The following is a 17,811-nucleotide window of genomic DNA, read 5'->3' as shown; positions in this document are numbered from 1 at the left end:
CCCATGGGGTTGGCTCGAATACCGATCTTACACCACACCCAATATCATTTTCTATTGACTTCAATCGGATGTCGAGCCATTAATGAACCCAACCTCATCAGTTTCTGGTTCAGTGGCAAAAATTAAATCTGAGCATACTTGTGTTTCCCATGAGAGAAATCTTCACTTCTAACTGCACGATATTCTGTCAAGAATTAAATATTTCATTGAAACCATTCCTGTGACAGAGCATTTAGAATTAGTTAGCCCTGCTCCTCCCATGTCCGTAAGGCTGCTGAAAGTGTGAGTTGCAGCAAGGGAACGTGGTATCTGGAACCTGTTAGCAGAACACTTCCTTAACCAAAGAGTTTTAACAACTGGAGTGTAAAATCACAAAGGATGGAAAGCAGAATGATGTTCTAATCTAATTGAATACAGAACATGAGATAAGATGAGAGAGAGATGGATTAAAGGAGATAATAAGTGGCAGAAAACAAGAAGTAACATACAAATTTTAAAATCTCCCTAAAATATCCAAAGTTGCAGGAATGAGATTCTCATCTTGGGCAGTATCTAACAATTAGAACATTGATAAGATGTTTTCTTTTGCTTGTAATTGGTTGCACTAATATATGTTGCGGTGCGTTTTGTTCATAGCTGTCACATAAATGCAGCGACTTGATTAGGTTTGATGCACCTCATCAGTTTCAGCAGATACCAAGATTAATTTTCTTCCAGCTACTGCACAGCAGTAATGACCATATATTTACATGCCTGCCCCTTGCCTGAATTTGCCGTATCATTAATGGATTCGTCAAACAAGTAAATTCACTTCGCAACAACTTTGGTAGCAACTTATGAATCATCATTTTAACCTACTTTAAAATATAAAATAAGCATTGGTGCTGAACCCTGACCTCAAGAATACCATATTTATACTAAGCACTCTAATATTAAAAACTGGCTGGGACTAAACCACAATAAACCTTTCAGATAATACATGCAGCAGGAGTATTTTACTACACTATTGGACCCTGCAACTCATCCTCAGCAGCTGCCCAAATGCCCTTGGAGAAGGTCGCTTCCACTGGCACCATGACCAGCCACGGAAGGCAGTTGCAGAAGGTATCTCTTAGACCATTAACAACAGTAGGCACCTCTGCCAACCCAGAAAGCCCATAGCCTTTGTCAAAGCTGGAGACCAACCACAGCTTCAGCTCAGATCACCAGCAGGCCTACTTGCCACAGCCTCTGACTGGCAACTGAAAGTCGATCTGAGCAAGCAATTCAAGTTCCCTGTCTTCATCACATCAGCATCCCTGAGGCCAGTCGTGGTCATTCTGGCAGACACCTCAAAGCAGGAGCTCATGGTAGAACTGACAGTCCCTTGGGAAGATTGGATTGATGAGGCATTTGAACTTAAGAAAGCCAAATACCAAATACTGGTAGACCAGTGCCAGACCCAGGGTTGGAGGGCATGATGTGAACCTATTGAGGTGCATGTGGAGGTTTTTCTGCCTGCTTGCTGTGCAGAACCTACTCTCTCCTTGGCATTGCAGGGCTGCAAAGAAGAGGCATCAAGACCATCACAGAGGCTGCTGAGAGAGCCTCTAGATGGCTATAGATTTAGAGCTATGACCCATGAACCAATGCTACTAGGACACAAGCCAGGGTCTGATCAACCCTAGCTAGGTCGCCTGGGCAAGAGTGCCTGATGTTGAAAGACCCAAAACGCCCGATGACCCCAGGTTACATCACTGATGATGTGTCCCAGTGCATAACAGGACGTATCAAAGTATCATTCCAGTTACTCACTAGCACACGTGCTATCAGGCATCAGCATGTAGCCATTCAGACAGTAGCACTTGTAGCTGCCATGTGTGTTCATACATCTGTGCTCACAGGGCCTTGGCTTCAGTCCACATTCGTTAAAATCTGTAGCAGCCAAAAAAACATTGGATCAAAACATGAGTAGCTGAAAGGACTGCATTCATTGATTTTACCAGCTGATTTATAACGTTCTTGGATAACACATGGTGCAAAGTCTTTGAGAACATTAATATGGCAATAGTACGTTATGTAGTATTCATAGGGGTGGGAAGAAGTATGCTTGAGGAACTCACTAGGTCAAGCAGCATCCGTGGGGTAAAAGGAATTTAACCAGTCCCAGCTGGATCTTAAGAAGCAAAGCAATGAGATATACTGGTATGGAGGGTGAATACTTCTTAACCACACTCCTGAGGAGAACAATTGATGGTTCTCCGTCCCCTTCACCAAATCCCAGTCTATGGTTCTCTTCCACCCTTTTCTCTATCCACCAATCACAGCCTCCCAATGCATGGACCTGGTGATAGTTTGGATTTCCGTCACTGGACATATATTGCCGTGTTTATGGATCTTAGCTCCTCTGTTCTGGTTGTTAGAGACTGTTTCCAGTTGTCCCAGTTTCAGCCTCTTGCTCCTGGTTTTTGTGAAGTCCAGCAGGACATTTGTGTACCCAAACCTGCCTGGTCTCTGACATACCTTTCTGCCTATACTGCTGCCATGGTTTCACCTGATTCAGAAGTTACAGACCATGCAAAGTTTTGGCACTCACCTTGGTTACATGTTTTGCCAGTAAATCCAGGGTAACACTGGCATTTATTTGCCCCGATACATTCACCATGTTTACATCCATGTTCACACACAGCTGTAACAAAATCAAATGAAAGGAATGAAAGCTGATTTAGAATGTGATTGACTGGCAATCTTCTTTTGTTGTATTTTCTAGGACCAGAGGACTTCAATGAGTATTACGGAAATAAATACAGACCAATCTAATTAACAAAGGCTTAAAGAAGAATTCATTTCTCAATTAATAGAAGAAGGAGCTGCAACTTTCCTTTCAACCTGTGTAGAGTAAATCAGTAAAATACCATGAAAGTGTATTTACTCAAAAATACTACCCAAGCCCAAATTTATGTTTTCTGCCTCTTTGGAGGTAAATGGACTGCATATGGATATCCAATATTTAAATACCATATTGCCAAATCAGATTCCAATCACAGGACAAAATCAGCAACTTGTTTATCTATACCCCTTTACATTTTGGCGTATTTGTAATCAGAAGCAATGTTTTCTCAGAAGTGAAAGATATTATTGGATCATGCAAAATGGAGCGTAGGAGCCAAGTATCTGTTCTCTATCTGCACTGTATTCTGTGTTCCATTTATTATGGTAACTAGTCACATGAGTGGGGCATATTAAAAGTGAAGGGACTAATTAACATATTCATGCTTTGTTCTGGGCATTTCGATGCAGGGGGCTGACAGAGGTGGTATAGAAACATAGAAAATAGGTGCAGGAGTAGGCCATTCGGCCCTTTGAGCCTGCACCGCCATTTATCTTTTATTGATTGCTCAATGATGCTTAATTACACTTAGCTTACATTGGGTATGCTTAAGTTTCATTACTTCAAAATTGTATATTTGCTAATTCTAATAAAGAATCGAATGACGAATTCGACTTTTGGATGCAATCATTTGTCAGAGCAGAGGGCACGCCATGCAAGTATAACAAATCCGTAGGGTTGCCAGCAGCAGCTATTGTTTCAGTTTAGTTTGACTGCTACCCGGAGTCTCGCTCTTGCTAAGTGTCAGAAGGAAGGTGGGAGGAGGAAGAAGCAGGTGTGAGTGGACTAGTGGAAATGAGTGGTGTTATGCCCCACTTCACCCTGTCAAACACGTTAAGGGTATTATGTACAAATTGTTTATATTTAAAGTAAGCTCCAAAATGTAAAGTCCAGCTCAGGGCCTGAGTAGACGGTGGGTTCACAGTCTGGATGGACCATTTCACACTAGCTATGCACTCTGTCTACACTTCTCACTGCCTTGGGAAAGCTGTCAGAATAATCAAAGATCTCAGACACCCCGGACATACTCTCTCCTCCCCCTTCTCATCAGGCAGAAGTCATGGAAGTCTGTAAGCATATACCATCATGCACAAGGACAGCTTCTATCCCATTGTTGTAAGACTATTGACAATAGGATGGATTCTTGATCTCCCAATCCACCTTGTCAATGCCCTGCACCTTATTGTATGTCTGCTTTGCACTTTCACTGTATATTTTGCATTCTGTTATTGTTTTTTCCTTGTACTACTGAATGTACAGTTGGCCCTCCGTATCCACGGGGGATTGGTTCCGGGACGCCCCATGGATACCAAAATTCGCGGATGCTCAAGTCCCTTATTTAAAAACCTAAGAGAGCTCGTGAGGGTGTTATGTAAAGTGAAAATAGCATTTGGCGTTTGTTTTGCAGCGAGCCGTTACAGAGACAACACGCACCCTGAGCAGTGAGAGTGCTTTATCTCGATTTATTTTGTGCATCCGTTAGCAAGATGTGTCCTAAGTTATCAGAAGAGCTTAAGAGAGCTTGTAAGGGTGTTACGCTTAGCGTAAAACTGGATGTAATTCAGCATTTCGATCGCTGTGAATGAAATAAAGACATTGTTCATGCGTTGAACTTGCCTGCGTCCACCATTCGTACTATTTACATGCAGTGAGAAAGAATCTTGAAAGCTGCTGATGTTACTATTGGTTCTGCTAGTAGCATATCATTCCTGCTTTTGCTATTTGTTAGTGTAGTGTTATTTTAGGTTTTATGTGTTACAGTATTCGGTATGATTTGGTAGGTTATTTTTTGGGTTCGGCTTACAAAAGGTTTCATAGGAATGCTCTACTTTCTGATAGCGGGGGATACTCGTACAGTATTTTCGATCCGTGGATGCGGAACCCGCAGATACAGAGGGCTGACTGTACTGATGTGATGAAATGATCTGTATTGAGGGCATAGTTTTTCAACAAAGTTTTACACTGTACCTCAGTACATGTAACAATAATAGACCAATTACCAATGGTTTAGATCTGAATTCTGCTGGGATGAAAATTCACTGAAAGGCTGGTTAAGTCCACACAGGGTCATGTGAGGGACAAAATAGGTCTCAGCAAATTTAAGAGGTGGAAATACTTGATGCTGATTGCAGCCTGCCTCCTGCCTGTCCAAAACCTGACCATCAGCTCAGAAGCCGGTTTCTGCTGACAGGAGTAGATAGTTTGAGGCAGAATCATCAGGTGCAAGAAGCCTCAACCGATTAAAACTCTACCTGACACTGTCAATCTCAAATAAAAACAGAAACACTAGAAGCATTCAGCTGGTCAAAAATATTCCCAGATATCATCAGGAGTGTGGGACCTGAAATGTTAACTCCATTTCTCTTTCCACACATGCTACCTGACTTGCTGAGTGCACCTAACATCCTCTCTTTTTATTTCAGATTTCCAGCTCCTCCTGTCCTTTGATGTTCATGTTCTTTCTCATCCTGACCAGACCATAGCCAAATAGATCCATGGCCAAACTGATATTGGCCCTACCGTAACAAACTGACGCTAATCCGACTATAGCCAATCTCCCTGACTAGTGCCAAACTAACTCAAACCTGTCTATACAGAGTCTCACCCCACTCTGGCTAAAGTCGAAGTTGAGTTCATTGTCAAATGCACAAGTACATGTATGCACAGGTGCAAGAAGATGCCCTTGTAGTAGCGTCCACGATAAATGGACCCTGACCCAACCATGGCCAGTTGAAGTTGAACTGTTGACTGTCATCACCCACCTGACCTGACCATGCCAAATCTACACCTGACACTTGAGTTTCTCTAATGCAGAGATTGGCTCTGAGGATGTTATGGCAGATTTTTTTTGTTTGCAAATTCTTCACAAATTCATAGCTTTTCTTGTTCTTGAACTTGGTCCATGTAGGGTCTTTCACACCTCAAGTGTGTTGTCCGTCCTTCTTGCAGTCAGTCAAGTTCCCATTCCTATTTGGACTTGCTGACTGCTGCCTAAGGAGATGGAAGTAAACCTCCTTCTCCTCGTGTGGAGAACCTCTGTCCGACCACAGACAGTGAGCAGTGTGTTGAAAAGTACTGGTGTTTATCTGCTGCTGTCTGGAATGATCTTGAGGTTGAGAAGTTCAGGGACATCATGGCCTTCAACTCCTGCTGCAGAGAAATTCAGGCACTGGTCCTTGGCTGGAACCGAGCTTGCAGATAGTGGAATGTCCCAGTGACTATTGGCTGTGAAAACCTTAGCCTGAGGATACCATGTTGCATGTACATGTGTAGAGTCATAGTGTCATACAGCATGGAAAACCACTACATCCACACCAACCAGTGGGCACCCATCTGTGACAAATCCCATCTGTCAGCACTTCACACATGCCTAGTCAATTCAAATACAGTCTCTAGTTAAATGCTGCCCGTGACCCTGCTTCCACCACTCTTTCAGGCAGTGTATTTTGGTAATCACCCCTCTATGGTGAGACAGGCCCTTGGATACCCCCTACATCTCTTAACCCTTACCCTTAACTTGTGTCCTCTCAATTTACCTTCCTCCAATATGGAGAAAAATTTCCTGTCATCTATCCTATCTATACCTCTCATAATTTTGTACACCTCTATCATGTCCTCTCTTAAGCACAGGAGAGTCTGCAGGTGCTGAAAATCCAGAGCAATGCACGCAGAATGCTGAAGGAACTCAGCAGGACAGGAAGCATCTATGGAGAGGAATAAGCGGTGAATGTTTTGGGCTGAAACCGTTCATCAGGACTGGAAAGAAAGGGGGAAGACATCAGAGTAAAAAGGTGGGGAGAGGCGAAAATCTTGACCTCTTAACCCTTTTCCTCCAAGCTAAACAGACATAGCTGTTCTCTCCTCATTACTGAAACATTCCCTTCCAGGCAACATCCTGGTGAATTTATCTGCCCTCTCTCCAGCAGTATCACACCTTTGTTATGTTCTGTTCTTAGAAGACACTTGGGGGATAGGCCCTCCTGGGAAAGGACTTTCTCCCCTTCTTCTTTGGGCCTACCTGGTGTTGTCTTCAGGCCCTCTTTCCCTGCTCCCAATAGTCCAGTAGATCACAATCAAAACAGCTGTACTTTATCCAAAACAGAGAAACCTTTATTTCATTGTGTGGAAAACTTTTGTGATGCTGGCAAGGCACATCTTCATGGATACAATGACCTTCCAAGAATGAATGATCCCTTTAAATATGAATATAGCAAGCATGAGGCACACAACGTGTTTGGTGGATGGTCACCGACCAGTGTGTCAGCGTAGGAATTTTATGCACAGAATTTTGTGGTTGTACGAGTTACACACATTGACGTACCAGTTGTGGTTCCAATTGCACATAATTGGGGATTACAACATAAAAAGTGTATTTGACAAGAATGAAACTGTACCTTTAAAAGTTGAAATAGGATTCATCACACAAATCAGGAAAAGCAATGATGACAGTTCAAGTGTAATAAGTAAATAAATTTTAGGGTTCATTTAAGGCAAGTTATTTTCAATCTCCAGAAACATGTTTAGACCACACTTAGAGTAATTTTGAGTGCAGAGGGGCACAAATGTTGTAACTCAGAAATTACAGCTACTGGGAAAATGGAACAGATAGAAGCAGCAGGCAAATTAATAAAAAGGGATCAAAGGAAATGATTTCTTCTGTGGAGAAAATGAAGATATAGTCATATAAGTTAGTCATTCACCAATTGGTCTGATGTGGACTTCAGGGGAACTCTCAAGGGGTGGTTAAAATTTGGAATGAACTAACTCCTAAGCCACTGGCAAGAGCTATTGGCTCACAATCATTTCACCCTCTCCAGGGTTCAAGATTAAGCATTTTTGCAGACAGCCATATTTTCTGCACATTCTCAAAACATGGTGTACGTTCTAAATACAAAATCCATATGTCAGAAGAAATTTTGGCTGCAAATCTGCTCTCAGTTTTATGCATTCTCTAATGCACCAGATCATCACATTATGTCATTTAAGGTTGCCAACAGAGAGAAAAAATATTACATTAACCAAGAATTAATGCTGCATAATACAGTTACTCATGCAAAATGTACCAGGTAGATCAACACAATTGATACTGGCATCTCTGGAATAGTCATCTAAGTTATGGCTTGACATGAAGTAAACCGTTCAGACAGCATGAGCCAGACAGGGTTTTCCTTTTCTAGGACATACTTATTTCTCGGAGATCGGAGCCAAACATTTATTCTGTTACAGCTAAGATGCAGTTGGTGGGAAAGTAGTTCTGCAAACAAAATTATGACTTGTGCAAAAGCTTTCATCAGATACGTTTCACATTTACTTCAGGCCATCAGCAAAAACAGGTGTGTGCACTTCCTGCAGTCTGTTTGCACAGACTGGTTCTCACAAGACCTTGTTAAAAAGGTGATCCATGAATACTAATCAGACTTCAAAGGGAAAAAGCTCCACAAAGATTTCCAATTACTGTAATAGTCCATCTTTCTATCTGGTATTTGGCTTCAGTACCTGAGGTACCACACAGGAGGCCAACAGCCATAGATAAAGGTGCATCTTTGGAAATGATATTTTGACTTGAAAATGCTCCCACAATTTGTGCTTTTGAGGATAAGAATATCACCTTGAAATATTATGTTGTACTGTGTCTTTAGAGTAGAAATTAGTCTGGAGAGTTGCTAAACATGTGCAAAAACATGGCTGGATGTGCGCACATTTGGTTTCAAGTTAGTGAAATAGAATATGTCAGAAAATGTAGAGGAGGTTTGACTCAAACACAGAGCAGTGGAGACGATTTAGTGGTGATTGATATCTTTAATAGTAAACTGTAAATAACAAGCCATGAAGGTCACAAAGCAAGAGAGAATGGATATTTAACACAACAAAGCAACAAGATAACTGAAGGATAGGAGCAACTGGTTGAGGCTGTCTGGTTCCTACAAGTGAACAAGGGCTGTGGATGAGAGCTGGGTTTAAATAGGCTGCAGGTGACGAGTTAGAAACAAGAGGCAGGTAACTCCTCTGGATGGAGACTGGGAGGTGCCTGCAAGTATAAGCCTGACAGAAACCCTCACCCCATCCACGCCCATTACCTGCCAGCCCAGGATGATCTGGATTAGTCTGGTTGAATTCATCGATGAGCAATGGATCCAAGATATAAACGGATTGCACTCAAGACCTCTCCTCCAGGCTGTACCCTTCCCAGGGTGGGTTGAGTCATCTATGGACAACAGGTTTGAGGCAGGACAGCTGCAAGGTAGGTGTAATCCTGAGGGACAGCGGTAGCTAGAGCTGGATAAATAACTGGATTGATGCAATGGGTAATCTTGAAGGGACCAATGAACTGGGTTGAGAGCTTGCAGGAGTCGGCACACGGGGGCAGTTCTTGGGTGGACAGCCAGGTGCGATCCCCAGGCTGGAGTAGTCAGTCAGAATCATAATCAGGTTTATTATCACCGGCATGTGGCGTGAAATTTGTTAACTTAGCAGCAGCAGTTCAATGCAATACACAATACAGAAGAGAAAAACAAGATAAAATAATAATAATAAATAAGTAAATCAACTACAGTATACTTATATTAAACAGACCAAAATCATGCAAAAAACAGAAATAATATACATTAAAAAAGTGAGGTTGAGTCCAAGGGCTCAATGCTCACTCAGGAACCTGATGGCAGAGGGGAAGAAGCTGTTCCTGAATCGCTGAGTGTGTATCCCCAGTCCTCCATACCTCCCACCTGATGGTAACAGTGAGAAACGGGCCTGCCCTAAGTGCTGGAGGTCCTTAATAACGGACGCTGCCTTTCTGAGCCACTGCTCCCCGAAGATGGCTGGAGCACTCTGCAGGCTCATACTAAACCGTGGAGATGACTAAATTTACAACTCTCTGCAGCTTTTTTTTTGGTCCTGTGCAGTAGCTCCCCCATACCAGACTGTGATGCAGCCTGTCAGAATGCTCTCCACGGCACATCCATAGAAGTCTTTGAGTATACTTGTTGACATACCAAATCTCCCAAGCTCCTAATGAGGCATAGCCACTGTCCCATCATCTTTATAACTGCATCGATATGTTGGGACCAGGCTAGGTTCCCCAGAGACCTTGACACCAACAGTGGTTAGCTTGGTGGCAGTAGGCATGGTTGGCAGCAAGGACGGCCCTCTGTTCCCTCTTCCAAGAATTACAGCAAAGGCAAACCTGGCAGGTGGGACCTCCATCGTTGGCTCATCTGCAGGGAACAACGGGAGCTAGTAGCCATGAAGCACTTCAAAGGGTGACATAGTCATGGCAGAGGAAGTGTGTAGATTGTGGGACAGCTCAGCCTGAAGCAGATGCTTCTTCCACTTGGAAGGGTTAGAAGTGGCGAAGCATCGCAGAAACCGATTGGCTCTTTATGACTGATGAAGGGTTTCGTCCTGAAATGTCGATTGTTTAATCTTTTCAATAGATGCTGCCTGGTCTGCTGAGTTCCTCCAGCATTTTGTGTGTGTTGCTTGGATTTCCAGCAACTGCAGATTTTCTCTTGTTTGTGAGGAATACCATATGTTGGAGAACCAGGTCTGTCATCTTAGCGACTGATGGAAGTTTGAGGAGAGTGATTAGGTGGGCCACCTTGGAGGACTGGTCCACTGCTGTCATGATCACCAAGGCCCCATCGGAAGGTGGCAAACCTGTGATGAAGCCCATAGTGATATGAGACCACAGGCATTGAGGGACCAGTAGAGACTCCGAGATCCACGAGAGCCACTGGTTGGAGGAATTGGACTGGGCACATTGAGGGCAGACAGCAAAGAACTGAAGTACATCTGTGATCATGGTGGGCTACCAGAACTGGCATTGCAGAAAGTCTAGTGTGTGTCTGGATGACTGGGGAGGGGTGAGATGTGGACCCACTGGAGTGCCTCAGAGCATGTATATACGGTTGCCAGATGTGTCAGCAGGAGCAGGTTCATGCTGTAGGACTTGGGAGATCTGGTTCTCAAGGATGGAATGATTGGCTGATGCTCGACGTCGGTTTCAGCTGGGTTGAACTGTTGTGAAAGGACGTCTGCCATAGCTTTCTTGGATCCTGGCTGGTAGAAGAGATTGAAGTTGAATTGGTTGAAGAAGAGTGCCCAGTAGGCCTGACGTGGGTTAAGTTGGTGGGTCTGTTGAATGGATGGGAGGTGGTCAGTGCAGATTAGGAATGGCTTGGTGTTTCCCATCAGCCAATGTCTCTATTCCTCCACTGTCCCATTTGATGGCGAGTAGCTCCTGTCTCCTACTCATAATGGCACAGTGTAGAGTGGAATTTGCACAAGAAGGCACACGGATGTGTCTTTCCATTATGTCCTTGCTGTGAGAGGATGGCCCTGGGTGCCCACATCAGATGCGTCCACCTCTACCACAAAGGCCCCATAGGGGTTTGGATAAGTTGCGGTACTCCAGTGGTAGTTTGGAGAGGTTGAGGGTTTCCTCCGACTCGTGGATTTACGTGGTGAGGTTGCAGGCAGTTGGTCTGGCAGGTAGGTCCCCAACCAGATGATCGATCGCAGTGAGGGTGGTGAGTGGAGAGCTGGGTATAACCCAAAATGAGAGAAGTATTGGATGAGTCGATCAGGAGGAATAGGATGGACTTACACTGCTCTCCAATGCTCATGTGCACAGCGGGATGTGTGTGTGTGTGTGTGCTCTGACCATCCCAGACCCCAAGGGGTGTCCGTCAATGGCTGTGATGCAAAGCAGGTTAGAGGCAGACTTGGTGGGAAGTCCAAACTATACAGACAGAGTCCAAATGCAGAAAGTTGCCTGCTATGCCCGAATCCAGAGCCTTATGCGTGCATGGAACTGATAGGGTGAGGAGGAGGACAGAGAGAGTGAGTTGGGCAATGGTGTTGGAACGAGGGGCCAGGGTGAGCTTGGTGGGTAGGAGGCCCCTTGTCTCTTCCTGGAGGTACCTTTCTGGATGCAGTTGGCATTTGATGCATGAGTGATTGGCTGTTGCTCCGTAAGCATGCGTACTGATTCTTCACCGATGCTCACATTCTGCATGGGCTCTGGAGGCATTCATGATGAGGTTTGTGCAGCCTGAAACGGTTCTGGAAACAGAACTGGGGTTCTGACTAATGATTTGGAGATCATTCCATAAGATGCCTGTCAATATGGAGGGTCAGAGTGATGAGGCGTTTGAGCTTGATGGCCATTGCCCAGGTAGCTCTGAGAGGCTGATAGTAATGGGCAAGCAGCACTTCCACATTCCAGCTGCATTCCGCTGCTAGGGTCCTGAATTCAAGAGCAGGAGCCTTGATGCAGGCGAGTTATCCAATCTACTGCCTCCCTTTCATGGTCCCTGGATGGTCGAAAACCCGGTGCACCTCAGCAGTAAAATCTTCCTATTGGTTGCAAGCGTGGGTTTTATTGGTCCAGTTAGCAGTAGCTCCGGTCAGGGCTCGAGCAATCAAGATAAAGCTGACGAAGCCAATCTTGGCTTGTTCTGTAACCTGGAGAAATGGCTGGAGCTTGAACTGTAAGATGCAGCGGGATAGGAAATTGCGGCATTGGGTTGGGGATCCATCGGAGCGTTTGGGCACCGGAATCGGGGCTCTGAGAAAAGAAGTTGACTGGTGCAGGGTGGCAGTATTGAGATGGAGAGTGGGTCAATCACTGGCTCACTCATCCTATCAGTGACTGTAGAGGAGGCCTGACCCAAACGAGGACAGTGGAGACAACTCAGTAGTGAGCAATAACTTTATTAATAAACTGCAAAATAACAAACCACGAGAGGCCACAAAAAAGAAAGGACAGGTACTTGACACAATAAGTTAGCTGAAGGCTAGGAGAAACCGTTTGAGTCTGGCTTGTTCATATGAGCGAACAAGGATTGTGGATGAGAGCTGGGTTTAAATAGGCTGCAGGTGATGAGTTAGAGGTGAATGTCAGGTAACTCCTATTAGCATGATGAAGACTGGGAGGAGTTTGCATGTGCAAGCCTGACAGTGTGGAGGTGATCATGACTGATATTTGATACTCTTCCATGCTGTTAGTCGTGTCTTTTAGATCCACTTCTCTAGAAGTCCCTTCTTAAATCTTTCCACTCTGCTACCTTCCTCTACTCTTTTCAGACTCTGTCCCTGTAATCACCTCTGATCATCCTTCCTAATAGCATGTTTGCTAGTTTGGTAGTCATTACCTCTAAGCCTTTGAAGCATTTTTTTTATTTACATGGGGCAGTATAAATCCTATTAAATGTTTTAGGGTCTTTACTGTGCACAAATTCTGTCAAAATAATACCAGAAATTGCATTTCAACAACATTTCATAGTTTGGAAGTTACTTTGCAACAGCTTCTAGATTATGGATGATTGTATTTAAAAGTATTATTTTCCTGTCTTGATTCTGAAGTCACAAGATTTCTTTTAGTATTTATTTACATGGTATGAATATTGCTGACACTTATTGCTCATCCCTACTGCCCTTGAGAAGGTGGTGGTGAGCCATTTTTGGAAGCCCTGCAGTTCTTCCTGAGAAGGTGCTCCCACTGTGCTTTCGGGCAGGGAGATCCAGGACGGTGGTAGTGGAGAAGTGATATACTTCCAAGTTAGACTGGTGTGTAACTTGGAGCAAATATGTAAATGGAGATGGTCTGAGTGTCTGCTGCCCTTGATCTTTTTAGTGCTAGAGGACAGGGGTTTGGAGACCAAGTTACTGGAACCTCAGGGAGGGATTAGGATGCAGTTTACTATATTGGAAAGCCAGGAGAAGGATACTGCTACTTCTGCACCTTCACAGAGGCCCCTGTGATTCTTTCTCCAACCATAGCAACATTCAAGTTGGGATCCATAGCGACAAACTCCAGGCTGAAGTCCAGAATGTCTTCGGTCTCGAAACCTGAGGGAGAGAAACAGAGGTGTCAATGTATAGTTACAGCTATTCCTGGTCTTTTGCTAAAAACTTGTGCATTAAAGATGACAGACTTTCAAGTCAATAGTACCAGCAGTAGAAAAAAAGGCTTGCATTCACATAGTGCTTTTTGCATCCCTTTCAAAATGTCCCTAAGTGCTTTACAGCCATGTACTTTATCTCTGATATGTAGGAATAACGTTGGCCAAGACACCAGGGATAACATCCTTGATATTCTTCAAAGCAGCACTATTAAACTTTTACTTTGAAATGGTTACTTTTACCTACATAACTGTCAGATAAGGTCAACATTGCTGTTCACAGTATACTGTAATAGCTATTTGTCAGGGTAGAAACATGGCACCTCCAACAGTGTAGCACTCCCGCTAAACTGCAGTTGAGAATTAGCTGGACTTTAGTCCTCAAATCTTTAAAGAAGGAACTCCCCAGTCTACCAACCAAAGTAATGAGAGTATTATTGGTTATAACACTTGAATTGCACTTGACTCTCCTGCATATTGGGTGTGACTTGAGGGCCTGCATCTATCTGATTATGCCATGATGACTCAGGAACTGAAGTTGTGAGCAGTGGTTAGAGTCTGGGGCATGTTATTTTCTGTGGAGATGGATTTTGGATGAGCTGGATGGGAGATAACAAGCAACAGAAATCCTGCTGGATGACCAAGAGAAAGACTAGCATCTATGACCTAAGATTCTTTTCATACAAAATTAAAGTACAACTATAAGGTGGTGTTTAGATAACTTAGCAAAGAGATTTATACAATCATACAGTCATAGAATACTACACCACAGAAACAGGCCCTTCAGCCCATCTAATTCATACTGAACCATTAATCTGCCTCGACCCATTGACCTGCACTTAGACCATAGTCCTCCATATCCATCCCATCCATGTACCTAACCAAATTTCTCTTAATTGTTGAAAATGAACTGGCATATACCACTTGTGCTGGCAGCTCATTCCACGCTCTCACCACTCTCTGAGGGAATAAGTTCACCCTCATGTTCCCCCTAAATATTTCACCTTTTACCCTTAACCCATGAACCCCACTTGTACTCTCCCTCAACCGCAGTGGAAAAAGCCTACTTACATTTATGCTATCTATATCCCTCATAATTATACACACCTCTATCAAACTTCTACTGTATGTACTACAGAATCAATTCCTAACCTAGTTAACCTTTCCCTATAACTCAGGTCCTCAACTCCCAGGTTCCCTGTAAATTTTCACTGTACTCTTTCAATCTTATTGACATCTTTCCTATAGCTACGTGACCAAAACTTCACACAATACTCCAGATTAGGCCTTACCATCATCTTATACAACTTCAACATAACATCCCAACTCTTGTACTCAATACATTGATTTATGAAGGTATATGTGCCAAAAGCTTTCTTCTTGACCCTATCCGCTTGTGATGCCACTTTCAAGGAATTGTGTATCTGTATTCTCAGATCACTCTGTTCTACTGCACTCCTCAGTGCCTTACAGATCACAGAGCAAGGCCTACCCTGGATGGTCTCCCCAGTCTGCAACATCTCACACTTGTCTGCATTAAATTCCATCTTCCATTATTTAGGCTATTTCACTCACTGCAAGCTTTGATATTCTCCCTCATTGTCCACTACACCCTCGTCTTGGTGTCATCCACAAATTTGCTGATCCAGTTTACCACATTATCATCCAGACTGTTGATATAGATGAGAAATAACAATGAATCCAGGATCAATCCCTGCGGCACTCCACTACTCAAAGGCCTCCAGTTAGAGAGGCAACCATCTGATCTGTTCTGGGACCCCTTCTCTTCGTGATTTTTATAAATAACCTGAATGAGGAAGTGGAGGGATGGGTTAGTAAATTTGCTGGTGACACAAAGGTTGGGGGTGTTGTGGATAGTATGAAGGGCTGTCAGAGGTTACAGCAGGACATCGATAAGATGCAAAACTGGGCTGAGAAGTGGCAGATGGAGTTCAACCCAGATAAGTTTGAAGTGGTCATTTTGGTAGGTCAAATATGATGGCAGAATATAGTATTAATGGTAAGACTCTTGGCAGTGTGGAGGATCAGAGGGATCTTGGGGTCTGAGTCCATAGGACGCTCAAAGCTGCTGCGTAGGTTGAGACTGTGGTTAAGAAGGTATACGGTGCATTGGCCGTCATCAACCGTGGGACTGAGTTTAAGAGCCAAGAGGTAACGTTACAGCTGTATAGGTCCCTGGTCAGACCCCACTTGGAGTACTGTGCTCAGTTCAGGTTACTTCACTACAATACAGGATGGATGTGGAAACTACAGAAAGGGTGCAGAGGAGATTTACAAGTATGTTGCCTGGATTGGGGAGTATGCCTTATGAGAATAGGTTGAGTGAACTCAGCCTTTTCTCCTTGGGGCAACGGAGGATGAGAGGTGACCTGGCAGAGGTGTATAAGATAATGAGAGGCATTGATCGTGTGGATAGTCAGAAGCTTTTACCCAGGGCTGAGATGGTTAGCATGAGAGTTTTAAGGTGCTTGGAAGTAGGTACATACAGAGGAGATGTCAGGGATAGGTTTTTTACACAAAGAGTGGTGAGTGCATGGAATGGACTGCTGGCGATGTTGGTGGAGGCGGATACGATAACGTCTTTTAAGAAACTCCTGTATAAGTGCATGGAGCTTCGAGAAATAGAGGGCTGTATTGTGCTGTAGTTTTTCTATGTTTCTATATTTCTATCTACTACCACTCTCTAGTTTCCTCTGCAAAGCAAATGTCAGTCCAATTTACTACCTCAGCTTGAATGCAAGGCGACTGACCCCTGCTGAAGTCAATGTAGACAACGTCCTCTGACTTGCCTTCATTAACTTGTCTGCTAACCTCCTCAAAAAACCCTGTAAGATTGGTTAGACATGACTTACTGTGTACAAAGTCATGTTAACTATCCCTAACCGGTCCTTCTCTATCCAAATACTAAAAAATCCATCCCTTAGAATACCTTCCAACAACCTCCTTTCTACATAGGCTCACTAATCTATGATTTCCTGGCTTACTTTTAGGACCTTTCTTAAACAACAGAGTAGCATCAGCTATCCTCCAATCCTTCGGGATCTCAGGGTGGCTAAGGATGCTTTAAATATCCTTACTAGGGCCTCTGCAATTTCTGCACTTGCCTCCCACGGTGTCTGAGCGAACACATTCTCAGGCCCTGAGGATTTATGCTCATACAGCAAATGCTCATACAGCAAATGCCTCCTCCTCTGTAATATGTATAGGGTCCATAACCTTGCTGCTACATTGTCTTGTATCTATCGACTCCGTCTGCCTTCCGAGTGAATACAGATGCAAAGAATCCATTTAAGATCTCTCTCTTCTCTTTCAGCTCCATGCATGGGTTACCACTTAGATCTTTCAGAGGACTAATTTTGTCCCTTGCTATCCTCTTGCTCTTAATCTAGCTGTGTGCTTAGCTCCCTGCTCTACTTGCCTTACATTTATGACTGTGTGGCTAAGCACAGCTCCAATGCCATACTTGTTTACTGATGACACCGCTTTCACAGGCCGAACCAAAGGTGGTGACGAATCAGCATGTAGGAGGGAGATTGAAAATCTGGCTGAGTGGCGCCATAACAAATGTCAGCAAGACCAAGGAGAAGATTACTGACTTCAGGAGATGGAAAACAAAAGTCAATGAGTCAGCCCTCATGATGAAGAGGGCCAACACGGCAGCACCTCTACTTCTTTAGGAGTTTGCAGAGATTCATGCTCAGCATGACAACTAAAACTTTGACAAACTTCTATAGATGTGTCGTGGAGAGTATATTGACAGGTTGCATCATGGCCTGGTATGGAAACATCAATGCCTTGAACAGAAAATCCCACAAAAAGTAGAGGATACAACACAGACCATAATGGGTAAAGCCCTCTCCACAAATGAGCACATCTACACAAAACCCTGTTGCAGGAAAGCAGCATTCATCATCAGGGACTCTCACCACCCAGGACATGCTCCAGTCTCGCAGCTGCTATCAGGAAGAGAGTACAGGAGCCTCAGGACTCACATCACTAGGTTCAGGAACGGTTATTACC

The 17,811-nt window shown here is 43.9% G+C and overlaps 1 protein-coding gene across 1 annotated transcript in view; it reads right to left on the bottom strand.

The window, feature by feature from the left end:
• egfl6 (EGF-like-domain, multiple 6) overlaps positions 1-17,811 on the bottom strand; it is an 81,342-nt gene that overhangs the window by 48,903 nt on the left and 14,628 nt on the right. The window contains exons 2-4 of the mRNA XM_063049927.1: positions 13,611-13,717; positions 2,576-2,668; positions 1,795-1,914 (exon numbers count right to left, since the gene is read on the bottom strand). Coding sequence (XP_062905997.1) covers positions 1,795-1,914; positions 2,576-2,668; positions 13,611-13,717 — 320 coding nt within the window. The remainder of the gene's footprint in view (positions 1-1,794; positions 1,915-2,575; positions 2,669-13,610; positions 13,718-17,811) is intronic.

Source organism: Mobula hypostoma, chromosome 6 (assembly GCF_963921235.1).
Source record: "Mobula hypostoma chromosome 6, sMobHyp1.1, whole genome shotgun sequence".
Lineage (NCBI taxonomy): Eukaryota > Metazoa > Chordata > Chondrichthyes > Myliobatiformes > Myliobatidae > Mobula > Mobula hypostoma.
The sequence above is the reverse complement of the archived record's forward strand: the minus strand, read 5'-3'. Positions and strand labels throughout refer to the sequence as shown.